Below are 21,278 nucleotides of genomic sequence, written 5' to 3'. Positions count from 1 at the left end.
TTTTTTCTTTTGGTTAGGAAAGATCAAAACACTTTTTTTTTTTTTTTTTTTTCTCCAATGTTCCAAACACTTTTTGTAATGCCTGTTTTTCAGAGAACTTTGAAATGTTTCATTTTCATTCCAAGTCAGAACAAAGATATACTTCAATGACTGGAAATCCTGCTATGAAGCAGAATGATCATTTTCCATTTGCCTTTCTGAATGCTAACAAAAACCAGCAGGAGAATTCACGTTAGGCTTCAGATATCTCCTGGCTACTCAGAAATCACTGCTAGTGTTGTAGGCTTGCTTGCTCAGATATTGTGTGAAACGTTTTCTATGCATCTTATCACAAGCTTTGTGAGTGTTGTAGTAATACAAGGAGTCATTTCAAAGTCTAAACATTTCACCCAAGGAATAATTGTCAATGGACATTTCCACAACCTGTTACAGAGGTTTTCATGAAGGAATCTACCCATTCAACATAGATCTGCAATAGTGCCAATGTGCATAGCCTCCCTGATTGAAAATATGTCATAAGGAGAGTGCAAAATCTGCCACCATGAAAAGGATCAAGGGATCATCTAAACCAGCACCTTATTTGCAGTAATGATCAGTCATGGGTTCTCTGGAAAGCGAGTTACAAAAATGAGGTTTCCTCTTCTGTATTCTGACAATAAGAGTTTAACAGTCTGTAAAAGGTCCTGGACACACCAGAAGAGGAGCAGAGGTTACACTGAAGAAGGGCTGGAATATTTTTCATGTGCTGTATACCACGGCAGGCACAGATTTTGGATGTTGTATTGGTATTTACACACCTATGTCACAGAACTCACTCATTTTCAAGACTTATTTATATGCAAAAGAGCTTGTGCTTTTTTATGGTAGGGCCATCACAAACCACTGCCTGGATTCAGCTTTTCAGGCCCTGAGAGCATTTGAATTCCAGGCAGTCTTTGTTTGACGTTCTCTCTGCTCCCACCAACACAAAACAAATCTAGCTAATGCAAATATGATAATCTTTCCAGCATCGGGTTTAAAGGGTGCACATATAATTAAGACACTTTTCTATTTGGATTTGCAGTAGCTCCATCAACTTATTGTTTATACATTTATCGTTGTGTAAACATCTATTTTGAAATGTGTGGTATAAGATTTTCAAGTCAAGCACTTTTCCTTGGGTTCCATAAGTTCACGCAGAATGAGATCTGTTGTCTTTTCCCTCTCTTTTCCACCCACTCATATTCTAATACAAGCAAAGGAAAAGATCTGATCCAGTAGCTGCAGACATTGTTCCCAGCTACAGATTGCAGAGAGATGCTAAGCTGTGTGTGAATGGGGAAGTTTTCTTTGGCAGACAGGTTAGCAGAACTCAGTTCATTACGAACGGACCCCAAGCCTGTGCTGCTAACCCTGCCATCCAGTGTTTCTCAGCCAAGAGGCATCTTTCCTGGATGCTTTGTCAGTCCGCCGTTTCCTGCTACAGGGCTGGTGCAGACTTCTTCATGTTCAGCAATAAAGCTGCCTCTTTCCTCTCATACTGCTCTGTTCTGGAGTCCCAGATACTGCTCTGCCTGGCACTGCCTCCACCACAGCTGGCTCAGGCATAGCTCATTCCTCCCATGTCTCACCACAGACCTTTGTCAGGTTGGTCCCCTCCAGGCTGGTTTGATGCTTCAGGGCTTACACAAGGACACTGGTACAATATACCTTTCTGAACACAATCCCATCTCCAGCACCTCTCATAGGAACAACTTGTATCACCACAGAGACCCTTTTATCCCAACCTGTCCCTTAGAATGATCCTCTGAAGATGTACCTTGGAGGTCTCTGCTCCCCTACCAGACTCAGTGGCATACTGCAAAACTCTCCAAATTCTCACTTCTCATCAATTGGCCCCAAATTCTCATTGATTGGCCCCACTTTCCTTGCTGACCTATTTCCCCTCTGTTACGCCACATGCCACTCCATTACTACCAGCCCTGCCAGTCCCTTCTCCTGTGTTCCTGCCCAAATGATTTCCTTGTGCTTCAAGCCCCAGGAAATCCACTCCTGTTTCCATCCCAGCTTAATTGTCTGCCCACTGAATCACATACTGTAGCTCTTAGCATGGGCTTCTTGTGACACCTAACAGCCTAGCCAGATCCTGACAGCCCTTCACGGACTTCTTTACTCCAGTGAACAGAAACTCTGTCACCAAACTTCAGTCCAGGTAGTACCAGAGGTCTTTCCTGAGTACCTCTTGTCCTGTTTCACAGTAGGGGAAAGGCTTATGTGTCCCAGAGTCATAGTTCATCTTGTTAATGACATTGCACCTCACCACAAACCTTGTTTGTCTTAGGACCAGCTTGGCTGTGACAGCACCACCACTGACTGCTTGGACATCTATATGCAGTACCAGTAAACCAGTATAGGTCACTGGGGGGATGTTTTGTGCCATTTGGAAGGTGCTCAGTGCTAAGAGAAAAGTTGCATAAGGTGTAGGGCTGAGAGGAAAGGGTCATGGCTAAGAGCCCTTTCTGGTGCCTTCTCGGCCAGCATCCTTCCTCTTCCCCAAAAATCCTATTGTATCCCAGCTCTAGTGGGTCTCAACCTTCTTGCTCTCCTCACAGCTCTACTCTCAGCATGAGGCTCAGCTAGCCCAACAGCCCATTGCTGGTGAGCCATTTGACTTTGCCCTTACAACTATTTCATGATACAGATGTTGATCCCCAGTTGGACCCACCCCTGGAAGAGGCAGTAATATCTTTTCTCTGCCTCTTTCCCTCCCTCACACAAAATGAACTGGTCAGCTGAACTCCTCTCTTCTGGTGGCCTTCACCAACAAGACCAACATTTCAGTAAACACCCACTGGAGGAGAACCTGTCAGCTATCATGACCTGCCAGGTCTCCATGGGATGTGGACAGATTTTCCTGCCCTTGCCCTCTCCACCCCTCCAGCCTCTTACCTGAGGTTGGTGTCATGGGGGCGGCTGCCAGGCCATTCATGTTCAGAGCCGCCATCTGCTGCATCTGGGCCGCAGCAAAGGCTGCCATGGGGTTCAGGTAGCCACCCTGAGCCACCGAAGCCATGATCGCGGCTTGCTGCTGCATCAGCTGGAACAAAAAGAGCAGGGAAAAAATATCACGCAGTCACCAGAAGGGCAGCCCGTAGAACCGGCACGAGAATGGGGACCCAGTGAGGGTGAGAGGCATCCTTCTGTTTTGAGATGTCAGTTCACCATACCCATGGTACCTCCCAGCCTTTGCCTTCCTTCTTGCTATAGGGTCAGAAGCAAAGTTTGGGGTCTTTATGGTCCCCACCCCCACTATGTGTTCCCCAGTGTGGAGGTCTCCTGAGAGTTGGAGTCAACCCTCTGACTCCCTGGTACTTCCCTGATGAAAAAGGCAGAGAAAAGACTTTATATGATCCTGAACAGAGAGATTTCGTGGTTTACACTGCTGGTAGCAAAGCTCTGGGAAAACACTGGTGGCTGCTGATGGGACACCAGTGTATGTGGAACAGTAGGGAGAGGGGATCCCTTCTCCAGAGCAGCGAGCTTAGCTAGTTCTCTGGGGATAACCTGATTTGTTTCCATCTGTCAGTGACAAAAATAATTTTTTCTTATGCTGCTGGGAGGCCTCCAGTGGGCACTGAGCAAAACCATGACCAAACCTTCTAACCAGATTATAGCACTTATTTCCAACACAACCAAGCAGAGACTCCCGGAAGAGCTGTACAAAAGAAGGGAGCTCCCCTACTTTAGCAAGATTAATACTGTGTAGTGGGAAAATCTGTTCCCTGTGGTTTTGATTTGGGATGACTTATTTAATTGTTTGGTGGGGTTTTTTTTTATTTTTTCCAGAAAGTGATCAAAATGCTGCCTCTTTTAGGGCACATACAAAAAGCAGAAATAAGGAACCCAGGCTACATTTTCAGACATTTGGGAGTAAAAATTTTGGAGCAGAAGAATGGTGAATAGTTATGCATCCTGGAAATGCTTCTTACATTAAAACCAGACTTTGCTATCATTATTTTACACTCTGAACCTAGCACACAGTTGGTGCAGTATGGCTGCAGTGGGTGTGAAGAAGACAGTTTGGATGGAGCTGCGTCCTGTCTTCTTCCCTGGAGCTATACAAAGAGCCAGACGAGGCAAATCTGAGTCTGTATCCGACACCCACTAGTGGCTGGTGGTGGATGCTTAGAGAAAGTGTGGGGGAAAGAGGATGAACAGAGACTGAAACCTCACTCTATTCCCCAGCCTCTGATAACCTGTGACTTGATGATAATAGTGGAGAAGGAAACTTTTTCTGTAGTGATTTTAGAAGTGGCTCATTGTTGTCTCCAGGACTGGAGTACCTCTGTTTTGCTGCTCTCTGTGATTTTATTCTCTCTTCCATCAGGAAATTACCCTCTGATGTTGTTGTTTAAGCACACGGGACACGCTTCTTTAGCATTAAACAGACCTCAGAAGTCATGGCAAGGAACAGACTGTTCCTTACTGTTTGCTTTAATATTGAAATATCAGCTAAATTAGCTGTTCATACACATACACACTAAAACAAATCCCTGAAATCACTACATTCATTCAAATGCTGAAACATTCCGTGTCACCCTCAGTAAAGAGATCAAAGCAGAGGAAGCTCTGACACCAACCTGCTGCATAACTGTTCACAGGTTGTGTAAACTTGCCTTGGTTTCTCCAGTGATAAAATGGGACACAGGATAAGTGTTTCCCCACATAGGAGTGCCTTCAGATCTACAGATGACAAGTGCTGTACTAAAGTTGAGTACTATTGTTTTTTGAAGCCTAATGCATATTGGTGGCAAGGTACTGGTTTCCCTTTGATTGTTAATTACCTTTTTTTATTATACCCTGCATAAGATACTTTCACATTTTAATTAGTAATATCCTATTCTTTATAATTACTGATGGAGTGATTAGACAATCTTTCCTATTAGAGCACAATGCTGATTCTCCTTTAAGGAGTACATTTGTTTCTAGGCATCGTTTGAGTTTATTCTCAAGAGGAGGCACTGAGCAGGTTATTTTAGTAAGTACAATTCAGTTAGAAGTGGATGTGGAAGGGGGAATCCATCCATCTTTAACACTGGATTGACTCCAGCGCTGGGTGTGTTGACCCGTATCTCATTTTCTGTGCTGGGTATTTTCACCTGGGGACAGCTGAGGATGTAACTGGCTGGTTACACATCTGTGTTTATAGGATCCATTTAATGCTCCTAATCAAAGAAGCATCTCTCTGAGATGGACACAGTTGCAAGGGCTAAGGACAGTCCCAGTCTGGCCTTTGTTGACTTTTCTCTGTGCTTCTCCGAAGTTGACCAAAGCTGCATGAACAAACCAACCTCAGAACATGGAGTGACATAAGTGTTCTGTGGTCAGTCTGGCTGGCAGATAGCCTTGTATTTGTATCAGAGACCTTCTAGGACAGACAGAGGACTATGTTTCTAGCATTTCCCATTGTCAGATTCAGTAAACTAAATACAGATAGTGTTTCCTCTGAGCTGGTCACCTATTACGGTTGACAAAACAGACAGAGGAGTCTAGGCCAAGATTCATCTCCCCCTTCTGTGCAGGAATGACTCTGTGCAGATGAATTGTAGCTTTGTTTCCCCCTATTAACTCTATGTGGAGCCCCAGGTGATCAGTTCAACTGCATGTACTAAAGCAATTAGATGAAACCATTCCCACCCCTTACCTGGCCCTCAGAAGACATTTTGGGACCTTAGTTCTGAACTATTTAAAAGAAAAATGTTAATTCTCTTTTCATTTGTGTTTCACTGGTGCTGCAAGGGAAACAGGGCTCTATCTAAAAGATATTGTGTTGCCAATGGTAGTACAAATGATTGTGCTGCTCCAAAAACAATGTTCATTTTGCACTCAGCAGAGCTAGGCAATCACTTGTGACATTATTTATGGCTTATGCAACTTCTCCTCCTGCTTATGTCTCTAAGCTGTTCAGAGTTAACTCCACAATGGCAGGTGCTCCTCCTAGTTTGCAAACCACGTAACCTGAGTGTGTGATTTCTTGTGTATTCAGAGGGCTTATAAATTTGCACTGGAAGATGCATTTTGTCATTCATGCATTTCTGTCACAGATCTTCAGAGAGAAGATTTTTTCTCTCATGCGAAGAACTAGGCGATCCTAATCTGCTGATTAGTGCTGAAGCTGCAGGGTCTGCAGCCTAAAGCCTGGTGGGTTTCAGTGAAACAGACACTTAAAACTGGTGGTAAACCCACAGAGACTGAATTAGGATCTTGAGGAGCAAAGAGGTTAAATTTATCTTAGAGTTTAAAAGATAATGCAGTAAAAATAGTGCCCTAACCTGTAATTTTGGAAACCAGATTCAGTTGCTTCTGCTATAGCAGGCATCCTGCAGGGAGCAGCCACCCCATTTTTGCTATGCTCAGTGCTCTGGGGATACCCAAGATGCCCTGAAGACCTGGAAACCTCCTTGGCATATTGAAATGAGCTGGAGCATTGTGCCTCATGACCCTGAGAACATACACCTCACTGCAGCTTTCAGAGCCAGCCCGTGGGGTAAACCAGGGTCTCCTCCAGAGCTGGAGGGAGAATAGCATCCCATACACGAACACAGCCATGTACCTCAGCTGACTGGCTTTACTTCCTTGGTTAGAGAGGGGAGCCCAAGTATGTCCCAAACATGTCTGGACATCTTAATCCTTGACAACAGTCCTGTCACCCTTCTGTGGCCATGTTTCCCTTTCATGCCCTTCCCTCTCTAATCAGAGGTGCTCAGAGAGGTAAAGGTTAAGGGGGAAGAGGAGGGGGGTCCTTCCCAGCCCAGTGGCTGATGGTCACAGCCTGGCCGAGTGCATCATGGGGGTGGGAGGATGGGAACTCAGTCACCTTGAAAGAAGCTGACAGCATAGACCTGCCTCATTCCCGCCAGGGTGGCTCCAGGGAAATTTAGAAAGGAGGGCAAGCCCTGTAAGGGTCAGCAGTCTCCCTTATAAAACCTCCAGGGCATTCCTAATAAAAGTCACCCCATTCCTTCCCCAGCTCCCCCTGAAGACAAATGTCCCATCCACTCTCCTTTCACTTTGAAAGAGGCCCAGTGTATGGTCCCAGTTAATAAAGCTGTAGAAAGTGAGGCAGTGACCCCACCAGAGGCAAATCAATAGCAGCAGGGCCCCTGGGTATTGTGTACTTTAAAATATGCCATTTGAAATGCAGATTTTCCCTGCCTAGGCTGGGGCCACAGAGCACTAATCAGAAAGGCAGCAGCCTTATTATCTCAGACTGATCCAAGGGGACGAAGAGGAACTTTTCCCTTCCTCAGCTGAAAGGATGTATTTCCTTTTGCTTCTCTTACTTCTTTGGCACGATCTTTGCCTCAGTATTTAAAGCTTTTTCCCATCCAATTTTAAAGATTAGTTCCCTCCTTTCTCTAACCTGGCCTTTACTATTGCTCAAATATTTATCCTCTGAGGAGACCAGGAGATGTTCCATGGACAGAACCTCAAGAGCTGAGAGCCTGAGATCCCCATCCCAATGCTTGTGAACTGATGAAGCAGGTGGACAGGCACTGGTAAGGCCATCCAAAGCATGGGAAGTGGTGGTAGTGATGGCTGGTTAACAGAGACAGATGGGAGGATTTATCTCACACACCTTTTTGCTACCTCAGTTTGAGGTGTCTAAACTTCAGCCAGCTCTGTCATGAGTGGATAAGTAGGTACCTCCACAGGCTTATACTAGAATGGGAGATTAAGATAAAAAACAGCAAAGGGTGAAGTTGCTGATGCACAGCTCCCTCTCCATGTCTTGCTGTTACCTTTGTACCAGGACTGATGGATGCCTGACACTGCTGAGCACCAGCTCAGAAATAACACCAGCAGAGCATTAACCATACAGCACAAACGTGGCGCTTGTGACGTGTGGCATGGGGTGAGGACATGTGGCCAGAGGTGGTGTTGGGAATGGGACGGCCACCTCATCAGGTGATATCAGACAGCAGGGGTGTGCAAGTGCATTCAAGGAAAGGGAATACTGTCCTTTTCTTACAGGAGGAACAGATGCACAAAGAGAGGGAGGAACTTTCTCAAGGCCAAAAACCCCTGCTAGAAATAGGACAAGGATGCTACAGCCTGCGTTCTCAAGCCCCCAAAGAAATACGTGTGAAACTGAAGAAGGGGAAGAGAATAGTGAAGGACTATTTCTGATGTGCTCTTTTTGAAATAGCATGATCATTGTCCTTGGAGAAGCCTTACTCTGAACAATCTGATGACCTTCCCATTTTTTTCAGTGCTATTTCCTAGCGTCTCTGAACCACATGAAGTTTTGTTTGACTTTTCATATTCTTCATTCAGTAATAAAAATAAAAGTAATAACAACATCCCACGCTTCCCACCTCAAACGATCTATAGAAACACTTAGCTAATTAATACTCATGGTATCCCTATGATACAAAGAGCTAAGTAAAGTGATTAATCAAGCAGTAAGAGGACTCATATTTGATAAAATCACAGAATTGACAAATTCAAACAAACAGAAGATATTCTGTAAAAAAATTAGAATGGTCCTTCAGACATCTTAATGTTTTCTTGAAAACAGAAATTTCTGCTTTGAAAATAAAACTGAAATTTAATTAAGATTTTTAAAAGCCTAAACAAATGTGCCACATCTGGATTCATGTGCCTTAGTGTCTTTCTGAAGCCTGATACACAATAGTTTGCAATTTTAACTTCCTGAGAACTGTGGAAAAAACCCCAAACCAAAAAAAAAAAAAAAAGGTATATAGAGCCCAAATCTGAGTGTTCATTATTTCTGAATTACCAGGAAGCTGACAATCAGAAATATGGTATTAGCCCTGCTACAAAGTATTATGGTTTTGAAATAGCTTCCTCTTCTGGAACGGATCAGAACAAGTGATTTGCATAACAGGTATTATTTACCAAATATACTGTCCCATTTTGGTCATTTAAATATAATAACTATTATGTACAGAAGATAGTCTATATTCAGTAAATTTTCCCTGATTTGATAGGGCTAGCTGAATTTTTTAAGTATCTTTCCAAAATAATTTCACAGTATGAATAGAATAAATATTGGAAGAAGTGATTCTTCCCTTCAGCACTAGCTCAGATCGTTTAGCAGAAATATCCTTTCATCTCCACAGGAGCTGGGACAGGGAGGCAGAGGGGGACACCTACACTTTTATGGTCAGCACGGTAGTCACTGCTGCCCTAACTTCCCAAGGTGACTGCTTATGATGATGACCGAGAACTTTGCTGGGCTGGATATTTCCAGATTTGTTGCAGTTATTGTCTGCAGTTCAGGAGCTGCAACCATTTGTACTTTTTCAGTGAGGGGCGCTGGGATTTACTGATGGGAAAGGACTTGCTCCAGGCTGGAGAGCAAATGTTACCATTGCCTATGTTGCCTCTGTCCCCATCTGTCTGTTTTTACTCACTAACTCTATGCCTGTCCCCTGCTGCAAGATGCAATCAGTCCCATGGTTGGATTTTGGCCAGGAGACTGTGGCTAACACTGCCACCCCATTTTTTATGCAAACTTGATTTATGACTTTGATCTTATTTTAAATAATTTAAAAATTAAATAATTTATACAGTATCTGTCACTTTCCAAGGCTTCTTCCTTTGTTCTTGCTTTGTTCTTCTACATTTTCCTATCTTTCCAACACTTTTTGATCTGTGCACATTTCCTTTTCTGCATGGTGGGGCAGCAGTGGCATGAGACAGCTGCTAACTACTTATTACTTTCTTCACAGAAAGAAGACCTGCAGGAATTTTTGCCACTCACTTATTTGGACCATCTCAATACTACCACCATTATAGTCTCATTTGACTTTTACTGCTCATGATTTTGGGCTTGGCCACCCCACTGCTTACCAGGGTCTAAGAAGGTGTGCTGTGCTGCTCTGAGCTGGAGTGTGTGCCTGCAGGCTTGTTCTCAACTGGCAGCAAATCAAAGGTGGTGTCACCTAGCATCAGTCTCCTTCTCTCCAGGCTCAGTTCAGATCTATACCTCAAGCCAGCCTTAACTGAGACTGCAGAAACAGCTATCAATACCCAGCTGATGTAGATCCACAGCGACCTGACAACAAAAAGGGCTGGTGCCCTATACATGTGTGAACTAACATAAATAATAGCACCATAAAAGGGGAAGTTAAATGAGTATGGGAAGATATTGCTGAAAAGAAAAAACCTAAAACAATCAAAAAAACCTGAAACAAATTAGTATAGGGGCTCTGGGAGCTTTAGAGAGCCATGAAACCTGACTTGCCTTGAGCTGCATACAAAAGAGGTGAGGTGGGTCTGATGTGACTTTCTGTGTCACTGAAATAGCACACAGAGTTAGTGCCAAGCTTTGTCTGGTCTGCTTGCAGGTGGCACATGAGTAGGGGAGGCAAAACCACACACAGTGGAGAACTCCCTTTGCTTCCCGATTGTTTTACCTCTGGATCTGAGGCCATATGGCTGCTGAACCCAAGGACTAGTTGCTTAGCTGATGTGAGGCCATTGCTCTTATCAAGGTTAAAGTTGCTTAAACTGAGGTTGAGTATCTTGACACTGAGCAGCGGCAAGGAGTGAACTGTGTCATGGCTATTTGCTGAGCTGCAAAGGAGGTAACTCAAAGACGAGCTGGGCCCCAAAGCGGTCCTGGTGGCCACACTGTTGGCTACCAGTCAAATGGTGATGGGCTGAGACCCTCGCTGCCTCTCCCCAGTGCTGATGCTGGGATTGCAAATCCAATCCTGCCCACTAATCTCTTAAACAGCCACACCATGTGGGTTTCTGCTGCACTGGCCACCTTGATGCACAGAGTCCTTTTTGCAGGAGCTAATCCAGTCCCGGTGATGTGCATGATGCCTCTCTTGGGGGGATTTAGCAAGAAACTGCTGACTGGAAACCTTCTCCACGGGGACGGACCATTAGAAACTATTGGTTAACCAGCTCTCGTGGGATTGCTTCGCAACTCTTATATGGAGAAATCAGTCAAGCCTGAACTGCAGTGGGATAGCTGGGAGGACAGGTTATGAGTACAAATCAGAGAGCTAGTGCCTCATGCTAGTCCTGGCCTTATTACTAAGCACTGAGGTAGTTCTTAAACTACCCCTGTGTGAAAATCCATGGAGAGACAGCACAAGAGAGAGCCATGACTCTAAGGGAGAAGGGAAAATAAATAAATGTGATCATCAGCTTTATTTGTACATGGGGAAATGAGACCAGGGGGTCAAACTATTCACCCAAGGTCACACAAGTTGCTGGTGGCAGTGACATCAGCTGTCATCACTGTCCTGCTCTTGCATTTTCACTGTTTCACCTTCTGTTCTCCTGACTTGCCTCAGTTCTTCAACTTCAGTTCAGGCTGAATAAAATTGCCCCTCCTTTCTCTCTCCTCTTATCGATTCCTCCATCTCCCGCTGGCATTTGTGAGGTGCCAATCACCCTGATATCTAAGAGCTAGCAGTCCGAGGTGGATTAATCAGGACCGAGGGAACGTCACAGAGCCTCGGCATTCCCTTCCTTCCCTTTTGTGTGAGACTGTGAGATGAAGCAGATAGGGAGAGACACAGATAGGGAGCCTGATTGAGAGACAGCATCTGAGCACGCTCTGGGTGTACAGGCGCCACATGGAAATGTGATCCCATCATTTAGACAGCTCTGAAGTCCCCAGGGTAATTGGTGTCACCAGCTTGTCATATTCAATGGGTCAAGATCTAAAACTTATTCTTTCCCCCATATTAGCATATTTACCAGGAAAAAAAAAAAAAAAAAAAAAAAAAAGATGGGTCCTATTCTGCTTTCACAGAAATCAATAGGAAAAATATTCATTGGTTTCAGTTGGAGTGGGAGCAAACCCAGGAATTGTTTTCACTCTTTTGGCAGTGATAAATCCTCACTCAAGCACCTAATCTCATAATGTCCCATATTATCTGGTGACAAATAGATGGAAGAAACTTTTGTGGTGCAAAGATGCAGACTTCATCCTCTTTTATATCAATATAAACCTAGGCTGGCAATCAGAAGAATCACTCCAGATTAAAAATGATGCGAGACGCGTTTTTGGACTGGAGCATTGGGACACTGGTGTCTTTACCACCTCTCCAGCTGCCTGATCAATGCCTGTAGCATAACACTGAAGCCGTATCTCCTGCCTGACAACCTCTGCAGATGTTTGTCTTGAGCTGCCCATGGGTCAGCTCCTGTTAATTCCTCTGGTACACAAGGGCACAGATGCTGCATCTCTCTGCCTGGCTGCTGGCCATTGACCTGGGCTCAGCTGTGATTTACTGTCTCTTTTCCTCCTGTAAACTTCCCTGGCCAGGATGGCAGTTAAACACAGCCAGGCTGGGGAGGGACATGTGAGGAGGGGAGCAGGGGACAAAGGAAGAGGCAAAGATTGTCTTTGACTGGAAATAAAACTAAAGAGGACAAAATGGAAGGAAAACCATGGGGAGAGGAAAAAAAAAAAAAGAAGTCTACAATAGCATCAGGGAGTGAATCTGGAGAGAGAGGAGGAGCTTCTGTGGAGCTCTACAGCATGCCCTCATGACTCTACATGGCTCATGCAAAGGATAGGCTGGGTTGTGTCAAGCATTCAGTGAGGCACAGGACACTCAATGGAGGACAGAAATTTCAAGGCACTCAAGTTAATAAAACAACATGTTGGTGTGACGGGAAATCCATGGCACTAACGCCTGGGAAAGAAATAGTCAGAGAAGAAAGCAGAGCCTTGTGGTGAGTGTGCTGGAGGGAGAATGGGTACACTAGAGTGTGATTCTTGAGTTGGCCCTTTATACCTAAGGCAAGGCATTTGGTCTTTCTCATTCAGGAAGATGTTGCTCTGGAAAATGGGATTAATGGTACTTCCCTCCTGGATACAAGTCCAGCACATTTATTTTACCACCAAACGGATGAATCACCTAGATGCACTGTCACTGCCTGCAAATCTGCTCCAGAGAAGACAGCCAAAGTCACCTGCCAGTATTGTGTCTGCCTGCTGCAGGGGTCATCTCTACCTTCCTCTGAAACATCTGGCAGAGAGACCAAGTTACCTGGACCTAATCTTGTCTTGCAGGTCCTTGCTAATTGTAGCCTAAGGAAAGGTAGTTATGCCAGAGGCATCCATTTCAGAGCTTTGTCAAGAGCCCAGATCCCTGGACAGTCACATTTTCTCAGAGGCCCAGGGTTCAGGTTTGGTACGTAAGCAGGATACCTGAAGTTAGACAGTGCAACAACACTGCTTCAAATAGCTGATGTTTCTTCCCAGTGTCATAAATTATACTGTTTTGGGGAGACAGGACTCTGTGTGTGCATATGTCTGCCTGTCAATTTTAGTATTATCTAGCATGCTTTCATGAATCTAAAAGCACTTCTATCAGCAGCTGCCATTTTATCCTGTGGTCACTCCAGAGGTACCCGCAATGATGCATGGGACAGCAGAGGCTTGGCCAAATGGAGCAGAGCCACCTCCTCTACCCAGCTCAGTCTGTGTGGCTTGGGAGCAGAGGAGGGCCAGAAAGGTATCTGTGCCCCCATAAACCTTCTTTGGCAGCAGCTGGTGCTGACATTGGGGAGAGAACTAGGATAAGATGAATTCAGGCCCATTTTATCCAAATCCTCAAATGTTAGTTGCGATTGGACTTGACAGCTATAGCTGAGACCCCATCGGCAGCGTCTTGCATGGGTTCACACATTATCACAGTGAACTTACTGCTAGAATTACACCTCTGAGACTTGCCTGGGAGATGCCCTTGTCTGCCCTGAATGGCATAGCATAGTTTGCTCCCATTATGTAACCAGTTTAACATAGAAATCACTGGTTCCTCCTCTGCTCAGTTTTTCCTTTGCTCACATGTGTTTTTGTGCAGTTCTAGGTGTTGTTCCCATTCCCATGAACATGCATAGAACCAGTGTCTATACTTACTGCCTGTGCATAGGCGCCATATGCTCCAAACTGGATGGCCATGGGGTTGAACATGCCCATTTGTCCTGCCATTTGCTGCATGCGTCTCATTGTACGCTCCTTGTCTGTATCAGCAAACTTCACCACCAGGCTTGAAGAGGCTCCCTGCAGGACAGGAAACAAAAGGAGACACAGAAGGGAATTAGCACAATACACATTGCCTCATGCAATCCATAATCTAACACAGATGTGGCAGCATGAGATCCAGCTGGCGCTGTTTCTTCCCACACAACCTCTCAGGCCTTTTGAATTTGACCTTTGCAAAGAGGCTGAGAGCACCAGGGAGGAAGTAAAGGATCCTGGAGGGTGAATGACTGAGGCCAGTAGCCTGGTTCCTAGTTTCCTCCAAAATTCAAATCTCCAGGCTGTCATTAATGTTCTCGCTGCAAAAGTTGTTGCCTTGTTCTTTCAACATATAGGACACCTTCTGACCCAGCAGGTTGTACCATCAGAGGACAAAGAGCTGAACTCAGTACAGCAAAATTAGGGGCTTTTGATGGATAAATGTGGTAGGATTTGTGAACTGATTTATTCTGATGAAATGTGTTAGTTCTGTTCATGCCAGACCTCCTGAGCTGGATCACCCTTTCACACTGCCGTATCTTGTAACCCTCATGTCCAGTGAGAAATCCACGCCCAGCCTTGGAGACAGGTTTCAGTATGTTGAGCAAAGTGTATGTCTTATCACAAGGCAGCATCTCTTCAGCACTGTTAAACTACAGGAGCAAAAATAGTACCTGGTCAACCTGAGCTTCCTCTCCATGAACAGTAGGAAATAAAGGCTAGCACAGAAGAGCCCACGTTTAATGTTACACTTTTCCAGGAAAGCTTTATGGTCTTTGGGTTATGTCTGCACTCAATACCAGTGCAGAACTACAGATGATCATCAGAGGTGCCTGCAGAAGTTTGTGAAAAATGTAGAGCTTTTGGGAATGAAAGAAATCCCTCTTGTCCCCAGAATGAGGTGAAAGATCAGTCACTGCAATTCTTCAGTTTCTGATAGGAGGCAGAGATGGGAAGAAATAGTTCTGCTCAGGAAGGAAGGCACTGATATTTTTTTGTCTGGTTCCAAGGACATCCTAACTTCATGGGTTGGTTGATTCCCCACAGCGCAGTCTCCCTGGGGAAACAGGGGTGTAGGGGAGGGGGGGATCTGGCAGCAGCCCCGACAGCAGGCAGATAGTTGTCTCGGGAGCTAGGCTGCCATCAAGCCTGGAGAGATGGGCAGGTGAGCTGTCAGGAGACTGACAAAGAGCTGCTGAAATCATCGTGCTCCCACGGTACAGTTCCCTTTTGACACACTGGTATTCACTGATGGAAATACAGTCAGTGGGGAAATAGCCAGCTCAGCCTCTGGCAGTGGCAGTAGAGGAAGTCCAGCTCTATGCCAGAGGAGCTAGGCTGTTTCAGGGCCCTTGTTTTTCTAGCAGAGGTGGGATTGTCTGGGATTGCACAGGGTTTAGTGTTATTAACTGTCTTACACACACTCCTATGTACCTGTAAACAGGAAAAAATAGTCTCAGTGAAAGCAGAGTAGCTCTGCTATGAATTGGGAATAGTGTAGTAAACCACAACTATGGATGTATGTATACATAAGTCCAAGCTATGCATATGCAATAGCCTCTCCAGATTCTCTGTTATGAATAAAGAATTGAGGAATTAACTTGCTAAAAAAACCCCAAAACAATCTAAGGCTACACAATCAGTGATGTTCCCCTGGATTAGCAGCCTGTTCTGGAAGAAAGTGATTTTTATTGGTGTGGTGAAAAGCAAGGGGTTGAAAGAAGTGCTTTGGGAAAAGAAAGGGATGGAGAGATGAATGCTCTATTCAAGGGTGGAGAGAAGTCTTCAGAAGTTATTATAAGAGCAAAATAGAAAGCAATGAGTGAGGGAAGAGAAGGAAAAAATATCTAGACAAAATTCCACTGCATTTCTGTTCAAGGCTGGGAGACTTTTCATTTTTTTAGATCCCATGATGTAGTTATTGATCTTTCCCCAAATCACACTCTTAATTGCAGCTCATCGACAAATGAATATTTTAATGCATACATTTCCTGCTAATTATCACCTGGACCAGTCCTTAATTAGATTTCAACACTCATTTAATTAACCCTGATCCAAGAGACTATTTGGTAACCTGAATCTAATGATTTAAACCTATTTGGAGGGAGGCACTGGTCCACAGCAGATTGGGCTGTTCAGAACCGCTGTTGTGATTTGCAGAGCAGAATCTGCAGTGTGGTGGGCACAATGCAGCTTGGAGGATTTTGAAACTGAATAATGTGAATAAATATCCATCTTGCAAATGGGTTTTGAAGATGTGTCCTGTTAACAGGACAGAGAAATGTAAATAAGTTGGTGTTTTCTTTCTTCCCCTTTTCTTTCCGTCTCTATCTGCCCCCGAGATCTTGAGTCTAGAGAACTGCCTCAGGAAATTGCTGATGCCTCACACTGTTGAAAACCAAACTATTATTGTACATAGCATCATGAAAACATGGGTAACCTCCACATGAAGTTCTTGCCCCTGGAGTGTTCTTCCCTCCTGATGTGAGTCATATTGACTGCACAGCAGCCGTTTGACCCAGTGGGATCTAAGACTGCCACTTATGAGATGTTTTTCTGGGTTGCCTGTCACAGCAGGACTTCAGGCCTCTTTGAACATCACTATCATACACACAGGGCAGAAAGGCCATTGGCAAATAGAAGCAAGTTAGAGCACGTACTACAAAAAAGAGGAGACAAAGAAGGGGGTTATTAAGTGTCCTGCAATGGGGCCCAGTAGAGATGCTGCATTGCTCTCAAATCTGAAGACTGAGCTTGGGACTGATACTTTCTATATGTGGTTCCTCATTTGCAGACCTTTCATGTGACCCAAAGGAAATCAGGCAGTAAACTCTATCAGATCACCCAGTGTAGGATTTTTAGCAGAGTAACCAAACCATGTTGTTCATCTACAGCAGAACAAGACTGCTTTCTACTCCAGTGTCTCCTACTAATCCACTGTATAACATTAGAAATGCCCCAGAATGGGCCAGATTTTCCATGGGGTAAAAACTGCAGACCCTTTCATCTGGACTATTTATTGCTTCCACAAGCAGTTAAACCGTGGTGTAAATCAGCTCTTGTCTGCTGACAAAGGCAATAGATCCTGTCTGCTCAGTCATTTATTAGTAATACATAATATCCCTCTTGCTCTCTCCGCTTGTTGGACTGGACCTTACATTTTGCCAAACCCCAAGAGAATTACAGTGCGTAGTCAATAATATTTGAAATGTACTTTGAGATCTGTATGTTAATTCTGCATTTTACCGAGGAAAGGACCTGTTTATTTCTCTGCCCGACAGATCCACAATCAAAAGAGACTATGAAAGTGAGCATTCCTGCTGGCACCTCTGCAATAGGCTACTTGGAATTGGCATTTATCTCCTTTCCCATCAAATCAACCTCCTTTTTCAAGTGCTTTGATATCTACTGATGAAAAGAATAATACAAGGGCTAAGTATTATTATGCTTTCCCTATTCTCTCTTGGGCCAGCAAGTCTACTTAATATGACTACCTTGTTTCCTGTCCCTCTTTTACGCACGGTAATGAATTCCTCCCCTTAGTCAGCAGAGTCAGATGTGCTCCACGCTGGTGGGGTGAGGGAAAAGATGGAGGAAAAATCGCTCTGTGCCACACTCACTTTGTAATCCCTGATCAGAGTCCTCTGTGGGAAAACCTAATTTCCCAGCCTGTCTTGACGTGTGAAATAAAGTAATTCTTGAAAATGGGAACTTGACAGGTTGCTTGTGAAATTTCATATTCAACTAAAAATAAAATATCCATCCATTGATATTTCATTTAAAGGCAAAGGAAAGCAAATCTTTTGCCTGTTTGTTGGGACTGTTTCCTATTAGTTATGGCCTTTCAAATTCAGCATATGCACAAATTAAGCAAAGGCTTTTCGGGAGACCAGATAATACTGCATGGCATCAGGAAAAGTTGCTTCTCCCTAGAACAATATTCATAGGAAAAGTTTTGTGAAGATGTTTCCTTGCAGAATATATGTCTGAATTTTCTTTTCCTGTCAGCCCTACAAATCTCCTCTGACTCAATATGTTACCGATCTCTACAGATGGTTAGACATCTTTTTCTTGCAAAACTGATGAATTTGGGTCTAATTTGCCAAAGCCATTAAATCATGTTTTGCTTTAAGCTTAGTGAATGTCCTATTGGAGATAAGCATACACTCAAATACTTTACTGCAAAGGTGTCTCTCTCATACAGGTGGCCTTCTATTGGGTAGCTCAAACAGAGCCAATTAAAAGTTCTGGACAAAAATATTTAAAAAAAAAGACATTATATTGAAGTTCTAGTGATTAAAGCTCTTGAGTATAAGATATCTGAATGTGTAGATCCTATTAAGTACCTTCTAAAATGCCAGCTGTGAACACCAGCTAAGATGCTTAAATGAATAGGTGCTGCTGGATACTTCTCAGTTGGGCAATCAGACTACCTTCCTAAGTGTCACCATGTGAATGAGATTGTTTGTGCTGGAAATTTTGTCTTAGCACTCCTTTTGTGACTACAAAACAGAGCTGTGAGGATGCTGACCTTCAGCAAGGCATTCAAGGTGTTAGTTCCACACAAGGATCCTTGACGTTAGGGCCCGAAAGCCAAAAGGTAGATTTCTTTGCTTTGGGATCTGTCAGATCAGGCAATTTGGTGTGATGCCTCTTAAATTTGAAAACAAAACCAGATTTTTTTTTTTGAAGACCTCTGTAGCTCTACTGAAACTAGGGCTGCTGAATTAGCCAGAGGGGGTTTGATCCCAACCTGGGATTTTAGACGAGCAAAAAAGAAACTACTGTCCAATTAAAACCGTAGAGCAGAGGGAATTTTAGTTAGGTAGAAATGTAATTACCCATGCTGGAAGATGGCCAGAAGACCAGAACTAACATCCCTCCCCTCTTGTGAAATATGTGATGTTTTTCTGTACTTAGGGTTTCAATTTCATGTCTCATCTGGAAGATGAGTAGGATGGCAGTCAGTAGGAACGATTTCCAGTGTTCAGTCCTGAGAGCTGGTTTAGACACACCTGTTATGAGAATGACAGAGACGGAGTGGGGAAAGGAGACATTCATCCAGGGCTGGAGTGACAGACCTTTTGATGATGATGCTCCCTCGGTAGACGGGATTCTTCATGCAGTGTCTAAGCAGAGAGACTTGCTGCAGGTACTTCCCTTCACAGGTCTCCAGAGCTATAATTTATTTGGAGTGGAATCTTGATTTAGGTTTACTTGCCCATACACTACTTAGCAGGTAGTGAGCTAAAGTTATTGCTTTCTACAGGGCAACAGAATCATTGACTCCTGGTGGCTCTGTACCCAATTCTAATTAGGAGGAACTCAATATATACTTCGTATTAGTATGCCACTCAAATCAAAACCAGATATCCAAACAAGCTAAACTTCAAAGCAGAGTTCTTCAAGCAGTTCCTCGTTTTTCAGCTCAGTCTATGGATGATAAAACTCCTCACAGAATCATTCACCTTCCTTAATACATTATGAAGTGGAAAGTGTTGTTGTATCAACAGACTGGAAATCCTTACTTGCTATTTAGGACTATGAGAGGAATAATTTATTCAGTTTTGTCTATTTGAAAAAAACTTAAAATCCAGAATTGAAAAGAAAATATTGTAGGTTTCCCTTTCTGAATAAGAGTTAAATGGTTTGGAAGATATGATTGGTTCTGTATCTAGTATAAATATACATTTTTCTGAAAATATTCTGATTACAACAAATGATGACTTGATGTAATTTTTCAATAAATTATTATTACTATTAAGAAAATGTTTGGTAGCTGCATCATAGAGCGCCATGCAAGCTAGTATCCAAATGATCTCTCTTACTAGCTAAATAGGCAAGGTTGAAAATAAGAGAAGTGGAATAACTCCAGAGCCATAAAGTGAAATGTGTATTGTCACAGCAAGGCAGCATCACAACCAGGTATTGAGCCTGTGATGCTTCAGAACTCTTCCCACATGAGCTCCACTCTCTTCCTTGGCAATTCAGGTTAAGGACATGAACAGCCTAAGATAACTTGGAAAGAAACAGATGTTGAGGACGAGCTGGCAAGCTGGGCAGATACTTTTCAACTGTGCATGTGACATAAAACAACACTTCAGTGGCACTGAGTTGCAAACATGCTGCACATGACTGGGCATCCCAGATCACTGTCATGCTGTATGACTCCAGGCTGTCCTGGTGTAAAGCATTTTGCAGCCTATTTAAACTGAAGATCTCCAAGCACTGTACAACGATAGGATTATTAATCTATAAATGATTCTGCTTACAGGGAGGTATCGCCCATGCTTTATCATGGTGAAACAAGTGGCTAACTGAAGCTACAAGATGGTGTGAACTCATAGAAGATCTGCTGGTTTTGGTGGAATAGGAAGTTTGCTTATGCTGAAGGATCTGCCTATACATTTCACTCCACCAAGACTGGAATGTGTCTCCTTGCTGCTGGCTGAGTCTTCACAACCACTATTCCTGTGAATACCACACAGACCTTTGGGAGGGGAAGTAATGCATATTCTCCTATCTGATTTCACTTGCCAGGGGACATCCGAGGCAAAGACATTCATGTCTGGTAGGAGGCTTTGCATCTGTGAATTTGTGCAGGCTTTGAGGGTCATATCTGAAAGTTATTGTTTTGTTCTAAATACATCTTTGCCCTTTATATAATTTTGATCTTTGTAAAACCAGTTTGGGTAATAGCTGCTGAATCACTTAATGCCAGGTATGTTTTAGAAAGGGATTGCAATCTACCAGTTACTAAGGTCTTTGTTTTATTGATTTAATGTTGATGCGGAGCCCAGTTAAACCAAAAGGAAGATCTCACTGATGTAAATGAGCTTTGGAGCAAAATAAAGAGGAAGGGAAGAGGGGTAAAGAAAGAAACTTCCCCCAAAGCAAACAGAGAGGTAAAGACCTAATGCTGACATCTTTGTTCGTCTCCACAGTGGGAAGAGAACATCCTTGTTATAGGAAGGTCATGATGCCCAGTGGAGCTCCCTTCAGCAGGCTAGGAACACCCCCGCCAGGTAGGGAGCGTTTTATGCCTCTCAGGCTGGAGGCTTATCAATGTCTCTGATATCCCAGAAAGGTCAGTGCTTGCGAATTATTTTAGCTCCTGCAAGTCCTAATATCATCCAGACGAGACAAGTGTTGAACTTTGCAAGCCTCGGAGGGACTGCTGTCGGCACCAGGACTTGGGCAACACTCAGCAGTGGCACGGTCCTGCTCCTGCATTCCCCCAGCTGCCTCCACAGCTGTTGATTTAGTTCCCAACTCC

At 43.9% G+C, this 21,278-nt stretch overlaps 1 protein-coding gene across 10 annotated transcripts in view; it reads right to left on the bottom strand.

The window, feature by feature from the left end:
* Nucleotides 1-21,278, bottom strand: part of CELF4 (CUGBP Elav-like family member 4) — a 714,868-nt gene that overhangs the window by 70,040 nt on the left and 623,550 nt on the right. For 9 of the 10 annotated variants that reach the window (XM_074932824.1, XM_074932826.1, XM_074932823.1 and 6 more), the window contains exons 6-7: nucleotides 13,901-14,044; nucleotides 2,929-3,076 (exon numbers count right to left, since the gene is read on the bottom strand). In XM_074932824.1, coding sequence (XP_074788925.1) covers nucleotides 2,929-3,076; nucleotides 13,901-14,044 — 292 coding nt within the window. The remainder of the gene's footprint in view (nucleotides 1-2,928; nucleotides 3,077-13,900; nucleotides 14,045-21,278) is intronic. The other variant, XM_074932821.1, reaches the window with a different exon arrangement.

This window comes from Athene noctua, chromosome Z (genome assembly GCF_965140245.1).
Source record: "Athene noctua chromosome Z, bAthNoc1.hap1.1, whole genome shotgun sequence".
NCBI lineage: Eukaryota > Metazoa > Chordata > Aves > Strigiformes > Strigidae > Athene > Athene noctua.
Note: the sequence above shows the minus strand (reverse complement) of the source record. Positions and strands in the feature narration are given on the sequence as shown.